This window comes from Rhamphochromis sp. 'chilingali' (genome assembly GCF_963969265.1).
Source record: "Rhamphochromis sp. 'chilingali' genome assembly, chromosome: 2".
NCBI classification, from domain to species: Eukaryota; Metazoa; Chordata; class Actinopteri; order Cichliformes; family Cichlidae; genus Rhamphochromis; species Rhamphochromis sp. 'chilingali'.
In genome coordinates, this window is record NC_137930.1 from 54455461 (window position 1) to 54473776 (window position 18316).

The 18316-nt window shown below is 42.9% G+C and overlaps 2 protein-coding genes across 3 annotated transcripts in view; both read right to left on the reverse strand.

Moving 5' to 3' along the window:
* Positions 1-18316, reverse strand: part of LOC308383531 (potassium/sodium hyperpolarization-activated cyclic nucleotide-gated channel 3-like) — a 27175-nt gene continuing 8859 nt past the window's right edge. Inside the window, exons 1-8 of one of the 2 annotated variants that reach the window (XM_080861572.1) lie at positions 15145-16143; positions 10523-10946; positions 9339-9500; positions 8582-8800; positions 6793-6939; positions 5953-6193; positions 4626-4790; positions 1-1807 (exon numbers count right to left, since the gene is read on the reverse strand). In XM_080861572.1, the coding sequence (XP_080717698.1) occupies positions 240-1807; positions 4626-4790; positions 5953-6193; positions 6793-6939; positions 8582-8800; positions 9339-9500; positions 10523-10946; positions 15145-15800 (3582 nt within the window). In that variant the 5' untranslated portion in view covers positions 15801-16143 and the 3' untranslated portion in view covers positions 1-239. Of the gene's footprint in view, positions 1808-4625; positions 4791-5952; positions 6194-6792; positions 6940-8581; positions 8801-9338; positions 9501-10522; positions 10947-15144; positions 16144-18316 lie in introns of those variants that run through there. The other variant, XM_080861573.1, reaches the window with a different exon arrangement.
* Positions 18152-18316, reverse strand: part of LOC308384550 (neuroplastin-like) — a gene marked incomplete at both ends in the record, with an annotated part of 20551 nt that continues 20386 nt past the window's right edge. Inside the window, one exon of the mRNA XM_080863077.1 lies at positions 18152-18249. Coding sequence (XP_080719203.1) covers positions 18152-18249 — 98 coding nt within the window. The remainder of the gene's footprint in view (positions 18250-18316) is intronic.

An 18316-nucleotide genomic window follows, 5' to 3' on the forward strand; every position in this document is an offset into this window, starting at 1 on the left:
GGTGTTACATATACCCATCAATACAGTTTGGATGTTATTAGCATTTTTAAAGACGCAGTATCCTGTAAAAAATATATATCTGTCACTGTCCATTATCAAACTCGATCCGTTCACTCTGGTTAAAAACAAAACCACTGAGCTATAGCACACCCTCCTACTTCAAAATTTGACATAGTGGTTAAAATGATGCCAAGTGATCTTCCCTTCACTCAGGCATTAAAGGAGGGTGTGTCTAAATCTCACAAATTGGACGGGAGTTTGGACTGTTTGTGTTCCTTCTCTAACATTTTAGCGGGAGATCTAATGGGAGAAGAGTGAAAACCAACGGACTGGTGCTGAGGCTCAGGCCCTGAATGTGTCCGACTGACAGGAGTGGCTTGACCCGGGATCGGGGTGTAGGGTTTACTGACAGCCATCGGTGAGGAGAAGGGGCTGGGCGCCCCTGCTACACCCTCAGAGGAGCCGCTTATGGCCAAAGGCCTTTCCTGGTGTATAGAGCTGTGAGAGCCTGAGATAGTCTTTATTTCCTGGGAAAAGAGATCCACCGAGGACTCTGCCCTCTGTCTGAGGGTACAGGCCACCCTGGCAGGGCATGAGGTCTGAAGGGTTAGAGGACTATGAGAGTCTGCAGTGCTGGGGAGCTCACTGTGGCATACTGTCCTTCCCCTCACAGGGCTCTGGATGCTGGGACTGTGGACAGGAGGCGTGTAGCAAGGCGAGGCCTCTGCAGAGCCATACTGGGCCAGGGAGGCAAGGGCTGAGTGCTCTGGGAGAACCTGCGGGAGAAAAACAGACTGGAGTCCTGCCAGGCTGTGCTGGGCCAGAGAGGCTGCGGCCCCGGCTCCGACTGCAGACACTGGCTGATTAAATCCAGCGGAGGACTGGGTGTTGGTGATGAAGGGAAAATGTGGGAGGTTCAGGCCACTGGTTCTCCTGCTTGCTCTGTCACTGCTGGACCCCACCTGCTGTGAGGTGATATGGGAGGTTTGCTGCAATTGGCTCAGTATGGGGCCGACTGAGCTTGAAATAAGAGGGGTTAATGTGGTGGCTGAGGGGGCCGGGAATCTCCCTGCTAGCCTCCCTGGTGCCCCCTGTTGGAGTAAACCTATCGGTCGTGGTGGGGTGGTCATAGCACCGTGAAACGGCTGGGAGTGGAGCTGAGCGGAGCAGGTGTAAGAGACGGTGGCCTGGCTGATGGGAAACACCGACGCCATGCCAGAGTGGGGAGGATGGAGCAGAGGCTGGTGTGTGTGCAGAGGGGCGAGGGGCTGCAGGCTGCTGGTGAAGATGGGCTGAGACGTCAGTATGGGTGACAACGGCCCACTGGAGAGTAGCTGTGTCCTGGGGAATACTAGTGTGGCAGTCTCAACCTCAGATCTAAGGTTGGCAGAGCTAGTGGGAGAATTGGGCCCTGAACCACAGCTACTGGAGGCACTCGCTCCAACATGTACTCTCTTTGAATAGCTGGACGGGTCCTTCACAGAGCCGGGACGTGGCACCAGAGGATGGTGGAAGAGGATTGGAGGAAGCTGGGACTGGTGGGCCAAGGCCATAGCAAGCGGGGTGGTGGCAGCCGCAGCCTGGAGCGGAGCCTGAACCAGCGGGGCCCAGATGACCGGGGTGGGTGACGGAGGAGCAGGCAGACGGTTTATACTCGGCACAGTGCTGGTTTGGTTCAGCTGAGTGCACTGGGCCATGTCGCGGTCGTGTTGCACTATTCTTTGGATGATCTCACTCTCATGAAGGTTTAGTGTGCCAGAACTTTGGTGATGCTGAACTTTGTGTTGAAGAACAGAGTTCCTCTTCCCTGTTAAGAAAAGAGAAATAAGGCCGTGATGCACTTTTAGCCCCTCCCCTTTTTTCACAAATGACATCCTTAGACAACACATCATACCACACGCTGAAGAGGAAGAATTAAATATAATTGTATAACTCAAAAATATATTCGTCAATAGTGCGTCCATGCAATGCAAACACTTTTAAATTATGTATTTCTTATTCTGCACACAAAAGCTCCCACAACTCCTCTCGTATATGGGAGTAAAAAGGCAAATGATACCTCTAGAAAATGCAGCCTGCTGTTAAAACACTACAAAAAATACACTCACAATTTGACAGATATTATCTGACAATATTGGCTTACAAGTTCAACAGTGCAAATTTTGTCATATATATTTCCATGCTTTACAATCTCACACTCTGGCACAGTGGGTCTTAAAACAATGTAGTCTCATCGTTTACAATAACCCAGCACTGTTTGTAGCACATGTAGCGGAGGAGCACCACTGCTGAGTAAACAGTGGAGTAAAGTCAGTCACTAAGTTGCAAACTAGTTTTTGAAATATGCTTATGTGAAGTTAATCTATAATGATCCAGAGATTTTCATTTTCTTCTAACTAACATACCAACATACTGCATAAATACACAGTATATAAAGACATTGCAATGTTATACAGCATATGTATCACTACTATATTGGTTCTCTAAGATGTATGTCATCCAGATTTGGGCCAGGCCTGGCATAGATGGCACTATTTATGTGATGGGATGCCATATCTGGCCCGATTGTGGTTTGGTTTATGTGGCCCAAGCCCATAGAAAACAGGTCTAGCCTGGATCTGGCATCAAGGTGTCCAGGCAGGGTGTATGTCAACCAGATGTGGGGCAGGTCTGCAAATGATGGCACTGTTTGGTCTTCTATTTTAGTTAGAAGACCAAATGCCATGTTGCAATACTATACTGCTATGGTAGCTAACGTTTCAAATGCAGGTTTGACAGGTTTGTGAGTGTACACTTTATCCAAAGTCGGTTTACTCATTTTTTTCCAGTGGGTGGCTGTAGCTCAGGAGGAAGAGCAGGTCACCCATTGATCGGAAGGTTAGTGGTTCGATCCCTGGTTATTCCAGTCTGCATGGCAAAACTGAGAATGTGTGTGGCTGTAGTTAGGAAGCACTCAGTTTAGCGGAAGTGTGTGATTGGGTGAATATGGCATGTTGTATAGAGCACTTTGAGTAATCTGGGAGAGTAGCAAAGCGCTATATAAGAATCAGTCCATTCACTGATTCTTATATAGAACATGTTGTAATTACATGGCTTGATTAAGGTACACATTGGGCTGACATCTGGGGCCAGGGTTGAAACTGTTGTGGGCCAGCAGTGTGTCTGCAACTGGCCTTGTGCTGGCCCATGTGTGGGCCACATCTCACAAACCATATCTGGGCCGCCAAAGGGCCGTCATTCTTTGCGGTATGTGGGGCCATGTGTAAGCACATTTTGTGGGCCAGATCCGGGCCATACCAATTTTGCTATGTGGGTATATTATGTCTCCAGATTAGACTGGAAGCAATCAAAAAGTTAGAAAAATGCCACCCTTTAGACCTAACTGTCTCTTTTAGGTTCCAATCCAACTGCAGACTGCACAAAAAATACTCTGTTTGAGTTTAGTTTACTTAGTAAATACTTGCTTATAGTATAATTCACTGGTCACTTTACTGGGTATACCTGAATAGCTGCTTAAAAATGCAAATATCTAATTAACCAATCACATGGCTGCAACTCAGTGCATTTAGGCACAGAGGCCTTGTAAAGACGGCCTGCTGAAGTTCAAATTGAGCATCAAAATGGGGGAAGAAAGCTGACTTTTAATCTTGCATGGTTGTTGTTGCCTAAGCCGGTCTCAGTGTTTCAGAAACTGCTGATCTACTGGGATTTTCCCACACAACCATCTCTAGGGTTTATAGAAAATGGGCCGAAAAAGAATAATTGTCCAGTGAGAAGGAGTTCTTGTTGATGCCAGAGGTCAGAGGAGAATAGCCAGACTGCTTCAAGCTGATAATAACCACGTGTCACAACCAAAGAGCATCTCTGAATGCATAACACTTTGGACCTTGAAGCAGATGGCTTAGGTCTTTGTTAATTAAAAACAGGAAGCTGAGGTTACAGTTCACACCAAAATTGGACAGTGGAAGACTGGAGAAAAGTTGTCTGGTCAGATGACTGTCAATTTCTGCTATGACACTGGAATGGTAGGTGTAAACAGCATGAAAGCCTGGCTCCATCCTGCATTGTATGATCAGTTCCGGATGCCGGTGAGTGGGATATTTTCTTGGCACACTTCGGGCTCTTTAGTACAGAGCACCTTTGTGACACGGTGGAACCAGAGACTCGAATCATGGATGTGCAGCTTATAAATCAGCAGCAATTGTGTGATGCTGTGACGTTAATATGGACCAAAACCTCTGAGGAATGTTTCCAGCACCTTGTTGAATCTGTGCTACAAAGAATTAAGACTTCCAAAGGACAAGGGGGTCCTTAGCAAGGTGTACCCAGGAAAATGACTTTAAACTGTTTTCCATTCATATAAGATTAATTAGTAAAGTCTAAAGACCATGGATTAATGTGGCACGCTTACATTTAAATATTATTATTATACACTGTTTTCTATTCTTGGCTTTTGTTAGCCGCTGTGCTTAAATACGTGCCTACATCCACGCCACCACTAATAACAGATATAAAGTCCAACTGATGTTAATTTTAGTGCAACACTAAAATGAACAAATGAATGATTGATAATAATATAAAATTGGTGCCAGTAAATAGGTTTTATCTTATCTTTAAGGACTAACCTATGCGATCCAGGCGATCGAGCGCCACAGTCTCAAACGCCCTCCTCATCATGGGATACTCCTCCAGCACCTCATTGAAGTGGTCTACAGACAGAGAGTACAGTCGACAGTAGTTATCTGCCCGCACGCTGGCAGTCCTCCTGCCTCGGGTCAGCAGGCAGATCTCTGCAGGGAAAGAGATGAGAAAAAAAACCCTTCAATTATTTGTTTCACCGCTTTAAAAGACTTCCTGCAGAGTGCAAGACAGGTATTAACAGCAAGGATTAAAAACAACGCATTACTATGAAGTGTTATATAATGAGTCCCCCACCACCACCACCACCCACCCTCCTCCTCCTTTCAGAAGTTGTGTGACAAGCCGCAACAGAATTCCTATCTTCTTAGATCCATTCACAAAAGAAAAGTCCAAAATAGTATTATTAGTATGAGATGATAAAGCATGAAAAAGGCTGATGCCTCTGAACTCCACAGATGGAGCACTTAATGCAATTTCTGCAGCTTACAGTTTGTTCTGACCTCATCTGTCGTGCCAGATCAGAAAAATAAAATAATGCGCCATTAAAAGAAAACAGGAGGGAAAAAAATGAGGCATATTTTTCAGGACAGACATATTGAGGATATAGACGCACAAATACACACACACACACACATACTCTGTCTCTCTCCATCTCTCTCCGCCCTATTCTGTCACTTTCTTGAATTTATTACACTTTACATCATGGGATTTCTTTTTATCTTGTGTTGGTTTTAGATGTTTTCTGTCCTAGTTTATTATTTTAACATTTCTTCGTGTTTTTAGATGTAGGAGAATAACTTGAAGCCAAATTGTTTTTGCCCTGACTGTTTTACTCCAAATAAATGCGTGACTATGAAAGGTTTAATTTAGCTGCTTTTTTTCCCCCCTTTCCTCGTTTAATACTTCTGCCGAAACAAATCTGAAAAGAATTAAGAGTTTTATGCTTCGTAGTTGACATTTAATGATGACATTTCACTTTGGTGCACAGATGGAACAGACAACAGCAGGTTGAGAAAACATAACCGAGAGGAAAAATTCTGGATTTCAGCTTTAAATATGGTGTAACAAAAAGGGGAAAACCCCACAGATGGAATCAAAGATCGCAAAGCTCTGCCCCTCTTAGTTCCCAGCGCTTTTAAGGAGATGATGTGGACGATTTTTCCCAGCTGTAATAGTCGGGGAAGATAATCTGCCGAGTGCCTGAGCCAAATAAATCAAAACAAATCATACAATCACCACTCCTTCACATGCATTCAAACTGACCCACTGTCCACTACAGAACATATTAGCATGCAGAGCAGCCGACTTCACCTCCAAAATAAGAGCCATCGGACAACTTGGTGTCTTTGCTGTTCTTGGTCAGGACGCTGACAACGCCGTGCTGGATGAAGTACATCTTCTTGCCGATGGTCCCCTCCCTGATGATGTAGTCGCCCGGCTGGAAGACCTCAAAGCGTAGTTTGGTTAGCATGGAGGTGACGAAGTTGGGATCAGCGTTGGCGAACAGGGGCATGGAGGCGACCAGTTTGCGACAGTTAAAGTTGATGATCTCCTGCAGGAAAGAGAAAAAAAAGTTCACCTTTTACATTTTTTTCTTTTTGCTAATGCAATGCCTTCAAAAACAAATTTCAGTCATGATAAAAGCAGGGGGGCTAACAGCTTAATGCTCTTAATGCTCTTTTAATGAGGTCCCCCGTCCTCTTCAAGCCATTACTTATCAGATCACATGACTATTAACATTGTCAAAGTAACACAGCCATATTAGATTACATAATTAACTGTTCACCATTAAGAACAACGTGGCTCATGTCATGCATTTATACATGTGCTGCTGACGACAATAAAATGTTTGCAAAATAAAATAAGGACAATGAATAATTTTGTTAACATTTTACTATTTAGAAGAATTAAAGAAATGCTAAACAAATAGCCTACAGGTCAGAATAATGTAGCTGAAAGCTTATATAAGAATAAAAAATGTATTTGTCAAAAAGCATCTGTTTTTTTTTAAACACCAGACTTTACTTAAGGGTTATATTAAACGGACAGTAAATGATTAAGAGAGCAAATAACAACTTTATGTTGTCTTTAAGCATTTACACATTGTTTGCATAATGTATGTTATCTAAAAATCATCTGTTGATGGCTGACCTCTCTCAGCGGCTCATTCAGTTCCTCCAGTATGCTCTCCTCGTCAAACATCTTGCCCTGATACCGGTGTTCGTAGTAGTCGTGGATCCTCTGACGCATGTCTGCAGGAAGCTTGTGGAAGGACATGTACTGCTCCACTTGTTTGTACTATGAAAAGCACAAAGAGCACACTTATTAACATGATTAAAAAAAACTATATATCTATATCTATAGCTATATCTATATATATATAGATATATTCCTGTTGATTAGAGTAGCAGAAGGCTGCAAATGTAACGTAACATAACCGTGAGACAAAATGCAAAGTCATGTCAAAATGAATATATTACACTGATTGATGTGTTGGCTCAGAGGTAGGAATATAATGTGTCTCATTATTTTAACAGTCAACTGTCAGGCCATCTGTGAAACCTGCCCACAGTGCAATGTTGTGACTCTGCCCCATCTGACAATTACAGTTGTGCTCTGCAGGCTGCAGCTAATAACATTAACTACTGTGTCCTTCAGCAGTGTACTCTAGCAGCAAAGCACCAAATATGGTCCATGCACCCTGTCTATGCATGGTAAATCCAGCTGTAAGTGTCAGCTCTGCTTTTCATAATGCACTGCCATGTCTGTCTTTTTTTGTGTCATGTTGCAGTTCGTCTGTCCTTTCCCATATTCCCCAAATGAAAAGTTAACGGCAGCTATACGTGGATGTATAAAACATGTTTTTGCAAACAAAAAAGTGGGTTTACGCTCCCCTTCAAGATCTGTCACTTAGTGAAAAGTAGCAATATTGAAATATAAAACAGAAATCCTGCATTAAAAATTGCACTTATGTAGGTGTCCAGATTAAAATACATCACACAGAAAAAAAGCTCCTCTCCTGTACCTAATAATATATGATATCAAATAATAATAATATTATAGGATAGTATTCATATTTTTTATTTTTTAAGATGAAGCACATCTTACCGTTGTAATCTGCCTTTTAAGCTTAAGCTTATTGTTGTTCATATATATATAAAAAAAAAAAACACCCAGCACGCCCCTGCGGGCGGTTTATCTTTCAAGCTCGGGTCCTCTACCAGAGGCCTGGGAGCTTGAGGGTCCTGCGCAGTATCTTAGCTGTTCCCAGGACTGCGCTCTTCTGGACAGAGATCTCCGATGTTGTTCCCGGGATCTGCTGGAGCCACTCGCCTATCTTGGGAGTCACCGCACCTAGTGCTCCGATTACCACGGGGACCACCGTTACCTTCACCCTCCACATCCTCTCGAGCTCTTCTCTGAGCCCTTGGTATTTCTCCAGCTTCTCGTGTTCCTTCTATATATATATATATATATATATATATATATATATATATATATATATATATATATATATATATATATATATATATATATATATATATGCAAAATACTCATATTAAATGTGGCCACAGTTTGAAGTAATGAGGTCAGCATATGTGCAAGTAATCCCTCTGACTCAAAATCGCAGGCTTCAGACTGCTGTAGCCGCTCATTATAAATGAGGTATAAGTAAATAAAGGCCCTATTTAAGCTGGAACTTAAATATATATATAGCTGGCAGTTTAACCTAAAAAAGCACATTTTATGAACTGATGACTATTTTTTTTGTTCTTTCTCTGTTGGCAAAAGAATTCAGAAAAGAACCGAATTTGATACACTTCATGATTTGATAATGTAATAAGTGAAACAGTTAAATAATATTACCTTATGAAATGTAGTGGAACAGAAGTGTTATATCAGAAGTAAAACTGTGGATGATTTTTCAGAAAACACCCACCTTTTCCTGGTACTGCCTCCTGGAGGAGTCCAGAGACTGAATGAGTGCAGTCGCATGCCCCACAAACATGGCAAAGCAGGTGGCACCCACGATCATGCTGAGGATAGTGAGCCACACGTCAGCCATGCCGATAGGAGGGTACAGGCCATACCCGATACACAGCATGTGACTCATGGCCTTGAACAGGGCGTAGGAGTACTGCTGACCCCAGGTGTCATTCTGAAAGGGATGCAGAGGAGGAGAGATAACGCGTACGGCTATCTACGACCAGCGGCTCAGGAAATATTTGATTTGTTCGATTTTTACACCGGATGCCTCTCCTGAATGTGTAAACCACTACATTACGGAGCCATCGTACATCACATCTAAATCAGCTTAATCTGAGCTTATGGACGTGAACACAGATGTATGTCCCAACTGTTACAAAACATCATTTATGGGTAGGTCTGTTTCATGTGCATGTGCAATGACAATAAAGTTGAATTCTAATTCTATTCTATTCTATCTTCTTCAGGAGGTATTAACAGCTTTGCAAATAAACAAAAACCACCCTATTTCTGCAAAATGTTTATTGAAAAACATGTGTGACTGAAAACTGGATATAAAGATTAAACACGCTACCTGTTGACGTTAATTTAATCTGTGCTCCCAAACCGATAACTAATGACGCTTAGAGATAAATGTCTGCATGTGGTTCGTCGTGTTTTGGGGAGGAACACATTTTGGAGGCTGTCTGACTCATAAATAATCCACTTACCACCATCTTGTTCCTGGTGACCCAGCAGTCTGGGGGGAAGTCTTGCAGCATGGGAACCAGAAACTGCAGACAGCCATCCCAGTGACACAGCAGCAGCATCATACCAATCAGGTTCATGATACGCACCATGGCGCTGGCAAGGTCGTATGTCATGTGGAAAACCTGTGACACAGATTTTCAGAATTAGGGGGAGAGAGAGAGAAAAAAGAGAGATAATAAAACACTCATATCTCTTCTATAAAATGTTAACACCCATGCACGCAAACAGAGGATTTGAAATAAACAGGAGGAACCGCGATGATGGTGTTGATGGATGCAAGCGAACTATACCGAACCACACTTAATCTTCTATAGACTACCAGAGGCTATTTCAGAGCAACCATCTGTAACGTTAATGGCTGATGGGGATGGAACATATAAAAAATAATAACGCGGGATAATATCTCTTATTGAGTAAGCTGACTGTGTGTAAGTGTGTTTAAATGCAGAGCCAACAAATTAACTCTGCAGCAGCACTTTTTTTCCCCACATACAGAGCGAAAGTGTAAGAAATCTGTTAATGAGAGAGAAACCTTAGTATGCACGGTGCCTAAAGGGAAACCTGTACTGTTAAAAAGATGGATGTGCACATTTAACATGGAGAAAGTTTAAAAAAATGAGATCAGGCTTCAGGCAGCTGCAAACGCTTGGTTTCAGATTGAGTTTTTTTCTGCACTCCTCCTTCATTCTGCAGCTCTTCAAACCTTCTATTTGCAAGACACAGCCAATGAGAGGAAAGCTGGCCTAAAGGGAGAGAATGTGAAATAGTTTGTCAGGAAGAGGATGAACTGATAAACTGGCTGACTGGTAAACAATGATTACTTTTGAACTGTGAACCATGCAAAGCTACTCCAGTAGAGTCCTGGAATATAAGGATGAAGGTGGAAATGAGCACAAGACGTCCCCTTTGAAATGAGAGAAGCATCTGAGAGCATGCTGCAGGTATTAATCTGGAAAATAGTGTAAGAAATTCTCTAAATATCAGCCACACTACTTAAAAGACTTAAAAAATATTCCCACTTAAAAAGCTAGAAGCTGTGAATTTGTTCATTTTTATCGACTAATATTTTTAAGACTGTAACAAAATCTTTTAAATATCCAACCAGTCAGTTGAAGCTAGCCAGTATGGGGCTATCTTCATCTACCTCTTCCCACTGGTGGATATAGCGAATGAGTCTGGAGAGGCGCAGCAGCCGTAGCAGACTGAGGATCTTTGTGAAGCGGACGATCCTCAGAGCTCGGGCCGTCTTGTAAAAGTCTGAGTCGATGCGCGTCTCCACGATAAGAAAGATGTAGTCCACGGGTATGGAGGAGACGAAGTCCACCACGAACCAGCTCTTCAGGTACTTGATCTTGATCTGATGCGGGTCCAGGATGATCTCCGTGTTGTCCTCCTTGACGATGCCCGTGCGGAAGTTGAGGACCAGGTCCATGAGGAAGAAGGTGTCCGACACGACGTTAAAGACTATCCAGGGCGGCGTGTGCTCGTCCTTAAAGAAGGTGATGCCCACGGGGATGATGATGAGGTTTCCCACCATCAACAGCAGCATTGTCAGATCCCAGTAGAACCTGAAAGATGGACAGTTGGATGTGACTCACACCATAAACCACAGCAGGCCAGCGTCATTAAGGCACAGAAACGGCTAATTTCTTCTTATTTGATGTAAACAGAGGGTATAGTCTCCTCTAGGTCTGGCTAAAACTTCTTTGGGGTCGCCAAAGTGACGTTGTTGATATAATACACAGAAAAATAAAGATTTAGAGGCGACAACATTTTGGTGAAAGGAACAAATTCATGTGTTGACTTTCCTCTGTTCTTTTGATCAAATTTAATTTAATTTATCATATGATATTAGGTTGCAGGTGTTAGTTGTGGTCTATGCTAAATGACCTAGTTTCATTCGAAAAGTAAACTTGCACTAACAATGACAACAGGCCAAGAAAAGCAATTATAGTAGGAGCTCATAAATGCAATGCAATTTGGTTACTAATTTAGTTTAAAAACAGAATCTAAATAAACACATGCTGGTATTAAATCTCAGCACGGCAGAAAACCTGATTGCAAATGTCATACCTTTGTCATAAGAGCCGAGCTAAACAAACGCAAAACTGATGTAAATGAAATGTTTCTGGGTGACCAGAGAAATAGGAAATTCCTGCTTGTGGATCTGAAAATTCAAAATGAGCATTTTTTGCCTTCACTTAAGAAAAAAATTGGACAGAATAACTGGTAATAAAAACGCATCTGTTTGAACTTTGTATTAAAACAACAACAAACAGGGACGTATTGATGGGAACATTTCATCAATACAAAGCCAATCAGTGTATGCTGCTTAGTTTACACAAAACACTTAATACAAGTATGTGTGAGTATGTGCTCCAAATTCAAAGTGATTCTGGCTACTTATAGAAATGAACCTCGCTGTTTCACACGGTCTGAAAACCCAGCAGAGTTCTGTCCGAGTGAGCAGAAACAATGTAAACAAGCAAAGAATTATTCTCTGATTCAGTTAAAGAGTGGGCCAAATGGGAAAAGAGTGACACCGGTTATTGGGAATTCATTTGAATTAATCATGAATACATATTGATTTTCAAAAGTATCAGCAGGAGTGTGTTCAGTTTCATCGAAAACTGCCTGTTACTAGTCATTTACACACAAAACAGAACACATTTATTTAGCAAATGTTCTTATGAAATTTAGAAATATGGCTAATTGGAGTTCACTGTAAGCTATTCTGACTCTTGATTGATGTTTCCCAGCTATTTGCTATACTCATTCTTTTTAATCTAGCGTTCTACATTTGTCAGAGTCACACAGTAATGTACAACGCATCCACACAAAGAGCGTGTAAGATGAGAAACCATACATGTGCGATTTCATGAGTGAGTCGTGTCAAAAAACAAAACAAAAACAAATGATCTCAACAGGACAAACATGCAGGGTCAGCAAAAACTGCACGCCAGCTGGAGGTTAAGAAACCAAATATCTCATCATCTCATCAGCAGGTATATTTAAAACTTTAGCGTTTTCTCCATGAATGGGGGGGAAGAAAACTATATGGAGGCTCAAGCATGCCAAAATATTTCTTTCTTTTAAAAAGTGTAAAGTTATTGGTATACATTCATAAATATTAAAATATACAGGATCTGAGCTTTTAATTAGCTTATGTATTTATTTATTTTCTTAGTTAATTTTTTCTTTTAAGCGATACATTTGTTTTCAAAGGTAAACTGAATTGCATTTTCTTAAGACTTAATTATGCTTTTTCTTTATACATTTTTTTGTGTGCAAAGGATGCAGCAGTCATTCAGAGTGTCACTGTTTGATCCATGCCAGGTTCACCACAATATTAGATGTAATATTTGCTTTTTCAGGTGATACCTCCCAGTGGGTTGCTGTTGTGATGAGTTACAGGTGCTGCATTGTGTTACTGGTGATGGAAAACATTCTAGAGTCGAATGAGGACAACACGGTGGAAAGAGGCAGAGGAATCTGGTGAATGCACTTCTACCTCTTCTAGTTTACTTACACCCAAAACGTTCACAGTCACATGTGACAAAATGTAGAAACCAGTGAGGGCACGGTGGCCATTTGTTCTAATCAGCTTTCTGTTGTTCTTTGCCAAACAAAGAATTTGCATTTCTCTCGACATCTGCCCGTTGTCTCTGCAGTGACACACTGGTCCTAATTGCGCTTCCTCTCTCTGGCTAAATCCACCGTTATCTCCTGTGAATCCATGTCATCTCCAGAAGTCAGCACCCATCAGCCAGATGTTGAGTAGTTAGCATTACTGCTCTGCAAACGTCACTGTGCTGCAGAGCGCTGGAACAGCTGGATAATTTTATTCATTTATTTATTTATTTTTTTAAAAAAGGTCTGCAGAGGACGGTACATTGCTGACCACCCTGCTGGAACATCGGCTGCCTGTGCGCGCAGAATTCAGACCACAAAACAGACAACTGGCTGGTGTAATCTGATGTTACCATCGAAACAAAGCTGCTGCTTGTACGGTCTGTGGACCTCGACTGGTCCAGAGACAAAATCTTGCACTATTGAGGTCAGAGTGCAACTACGTTAAAGAGCATGAGAGCAAAAAAGAGAGGGGACTTACAAGCAAAGTGAACACAAAAAGGCTTAAAATGGTGAAAGGAGCTTAGATCAATCAGGACAGCTGAAAAAGGGATCACATTTGTACTAGAGATACTTATCTCTTGCTGCCAGAGTGCAGCTGAAACACAACAGCCTGCATGCAGCTCAGTGGCTTAACACACACCTGTACTGTGGCTCAGGCCCACCAGCAATCATATTAACCATATTTACGCAGTGTGCCAGTTCAGTGTGTCTGCTGCTGTATCCTTAGAAAGCTTTAGAATGAAAAAAAAAAAAAAAAACAGCAGTTACTTGATAAAAACATCAGATTGTGTGTGTCTATAGGAAGATAACAGGAAACCGTACATCGGTTATACAATGCCTTGCTGACTGTCATGGATGCGCACGGTATGTCAGCTCACAAGCAGGGCACGGAGCTGCCTCTTTGCTGGATTGCCACAAAATCTCAGAATAATCTCTGGTGCTGCAAAAGGCATCTGTAACTTAAAATGGGATCTGCGGGATAAAGCATTCACCTTATGAGACCCATGGCAAGCACTAAAAATGCCCCTCCTGCTCGCACTGCGACCCAAAGTGAGCATAAAGTAACAACACCTCGTACCTCACACACGGAGTTAACAGCTGGCCGTCCTGATTCCTCACAACACACCATTTTCATTTCAAATCTCTCTTTCTGTGTGTGTGTGTGTGTGTGTGTGTGTGTGTGTGTGTGTGTGTGTGTGTGTGTGTGTGTGTGTCGTGCGCTCTCTCTCTGCGTTTTTGTGGCATGTCCCCTCCCCGTCCACACCATCTCTGCTCCATTAGACTAATTGTGCTGTAATAATCTCCCACTGATGTGTGCTTCTAATATCTTGAATGGTCATGTTACCCTATTTTGATTACCCCATTTCCAAGCCCCTGCTGCACTCTGTAATCCATTGCCCTGGCTAAATGATGACAAAAAAAGTGTAATTCAGATGAGTGGAAAAAACTGCAGTGGCACACATCGGCATACAGCTGACTGATGAAAAATATGATGACAGTGAGCATTAAGGTTAAATGCCGGGAAAATCTTTTGGTGGTGGACGTATCCAGAATACTGGTGTGCAATGAAATAGTGCAGCATGGCTGGGAAATTTGTTAACTGTGGTTGGCTTAGTTTGTTGCACATACATGCAAAGAGCTGCAAAGAGTTAATTAAGTTCTACATAACCTGATGACACCATGGACACACAAATGCACAAACTGGGCCAACCAAAGCAAAAGGACTTATATCCTGGATATGCATGACATAACCACGTTTCCCTGCAAAAAAAATGTAGACAACGCTTTTAAAAATGTCCATTTGCACACGTTAAGCCATTTATCTGCTCAAGGTGGGCTACTGAGGCACATTTAGCTAATGATCTACCTGTTCTGCAGAGGCTTACACTCCTGATTATCGTGCTGCTAATATGGCCACTGTAGTTACAGAAAGGCATGCACGGGGATTATAGTTTATACCCTTAACACATTTTATGGCTCATTCATTCCAGGCAGTTTTTAAATTATTAGTTTTAACGCATGCGCAGGCCAAATGAGCCTTTAATGTGTGATAGGATCACTGCAGCACTTCTTTGTAGGACACAACTATTTGCGATTTTAAAAAAAGAAAAAGGATTTCTGCACAGAAATTACCTAAAATCACTGTAGGGATGGATTATCCAGAAGCCTGCAGACTTCACGCGTTCCCTTTCGTGTTCCACGGCCCTCTCACTGCCCAACATCCGCAGGGAGAACTTGTTGACTCCCGGCTGGAGCATCGCCCCAAACTGCCGGTGCATGAAGCCAGCCTGGTAGAGACGCTCATCTTCGGGTATTATTTGCTCAGAGCCCTCCAACTTGATGAAAGTTGACTGGTCAAACAGTGACGGTTGCCCGACTATGCCGGTCAGCCCACCCGTTGCCCGCTGTAGGGCCCCGGGGCCGTGCTCACCGGGGAAACTCTCGTTGACTCCAGCATCAGCCTCGGGAATGAGGCGCCTCTGCTCCGCCAAATCTGACCCGGGGGGATGCCGTCCGGAGATGGAAGAGATGCTGCCCCTAAAAAAGCGGCAGTCCCCATTCAAGTTGGTCTTCACGGTGACGTCCCTTTCAAAGTCTTCGACCCCGGCCTCCCCAATGCTCTTACAACTGCTCGCGGGAGACAGAGAGGACAAATGTTTGAGCCCGATACTTTTCCTTTTAGTGTCCTTGTCGCCGTTCTCCCCTTCGTCAGTCACAAAGGGCTTTTGCCCAATGTTTTGCGGCAAGCTGTAGAGCCGTTTGCGCATGGAGGACTGGAATCTCTCCATTTGGAAGAACCAGAAGAGGTTGCGCTCTAAGGACAGCCCGTGAAAGCGGGGGGATGAATCATGAATCTCACACACTCGGGGTGCCGCTGGAGGCAAAAACAGTGACGGGGGAGGTCCGCAGGACGGGTCGTATCTTATCTGACTCTTGGGACGTGCCGCTCTCCTCCGGTTCAAACATTGAGATGCGTCAACGAATACGCGGCGGCTGCGATCAGACGCTCATGTAAAAGCGCCAAACGACAAATGCATGTAAATCCAGGTAAGCTCGTTGAGTGCAGACGGGAGCGCATCAGGATGCAGCATGCTGAGCGTCGGACGTGCCGGAGTGGGAGAATGCTGCTGCTGCTGAGCTCCTCAATGACAAAGCATGATCCCCACCTCCCCCGAAAGCCTATCTGAGCCCTCTCACGGCGCAAGGTGAATACACACATGCACGCAGCTGCCCCTGGCTTTCACTGAGCGCTGACATCACTAATCCATAAGCCTCGCGCTTTCTAATAACGTGAATATTGATGGAGCTAATCTATCGGGTTGCCATAGGAGCCAGGATGGCACACGCGCTCACCCCGCCCAGGCAGGACAAACTGGAGAGGATGATTCAAGGATGCGATCTAGCATTGGAGTTGGTAGTTAAATAGTTGAGAGAATGTAATCTTAAGGTTTGGTGTTTGTGGCATCGGGCCTTACACTGCAACAAACAATTCTGATATTTGCCCAACCCGGTGAATGATGTTGGGCACAAAACTGACACTTAAGTCTGATTGACACGAGTTTTACACGAGCTGCATCCTGTGTTTAAGCATGCGTGGTTGTTTGTGATGCTCAGGATGCGCAAATCTTGTGCCCATCTTGGTCATTTCTGGTGGGCAACGTGGATAGTACGTCCTTGGCAGCACATGTACGGCAGGCAGAATGTGCGTCTATATGATGTGTATGGCTCTACTGCATTATCTGGGTTTCGCAGGTTCACCTGGCTATGAAAAAAATAAAAATAAAAACAGTCCACGTGGAAAAATCTAAGGAATGGCACCTGTAATCCATAAACCAACCCAAATTATTCTCTTAACTGCCCAGATTTCTCACCCAGGGTTAAAATATCTCAAATTGACCACCGGGTAATGATAGTATTGAATTTTATTTTTTCCCATAAACACTGGCATGATCCCCACTGTATAAATAACGCTGAATGCTTCATTGAAAATCATCAGTTGGGGGTTAATTAAAACTAAAATAGTGCACAAAGCTGTTTGGTCACATATCACCTGTGTTTTTGGCATCAGTGTTTCAGTTTTATTAGCTCAACAAGACAATTTTAGTTAAAGGGAGAAGCGATGAAATACTTCTGGCCAATGTGGCAAATTAATTTGATGAAAGGTTGTTGACAGCTGGCTGCATTAAGGTTGTATGATTCAATCCAAATGTCACTAAAGTGATTTAAACCATACAGCAATCTCATCTGGCTCACTGCCAACCAACAAGAAGGGCTGAACAGTTTGTTTCCCTCGAAATGTTTCCCCACGACACAGTGGTAAACTAATTAAAATCATCATTTGTGTGCCGCTTGCACAACTAAGAGAACTCTTCCTCCACTTAAATTATTTATTTTAATTCCCCGCCATCAGCGGCCACATAATACGCGGATATAAAGTAGCACACAGGGAAACAGGTTATTCTCTTTTATTTATTTGCTGCTTGTTAGTCTCCTAAAGGGATGCCCAGATAAGGACTTAACACTTTTTGTTTTACACCACAATCATCAAGCTTAGTGATGTTTGGTAGGCAGTAAAGCTAAATTGTCAGAGTTTTATTTCCAGCCCTTTCTGGTACCTGCAAATGTAAACATCCCAGCCTGCTGGAAATCAGGTCGGTGTGTCTTCACTGGGCTACAAATCTGAATTTCCATGCAGTGTCATCCTTATTCGTACCCCTAGTGCACTGTATAGGTGGCTTTGGCTGATTTACATTTGACTACTTGCTTAATTTTCTGACCTGTGACATCACAATAGATCCCATCTTATCCCAAAATACAAGAAGCTCATCAAATGTTAAAAATAATAATAATAATTTTACACCCAAGTCAAAATGAGAAAACATGTTAGAGAAAACAATAGAGTCATACTCCTCACCAGCCATTTTCTTAGGTACATGTTTTCTTTAATTGCGCATTAATGTGTTAATATCAAATCAATATATCAAATCGTTATATCAATATATCAATAAATATAAACAATCTAATAAATATCTACTCAGCCAATCACCTGGCAGCAATTCAGTGTATTTAGGCATGAAGACATGATCAAGATGACCTGCTGAAGTTTAAACCGAGCACTAGAATGAGGAGGAAAGGTGATTTAGGTGAATTTGAAGATGGTGTGGTTGTTGGTGCCAGACAGACTGGTCGGAGTGTTTCCGAAACTGCTCATCCGCTGGGATTTTCCCACACAAGCATCTTCAGGGTTTAGAGAGAATGGTCCAAAAGAGAGAAAATATCCACTCAGTGGCAGATCTCTAGGTGA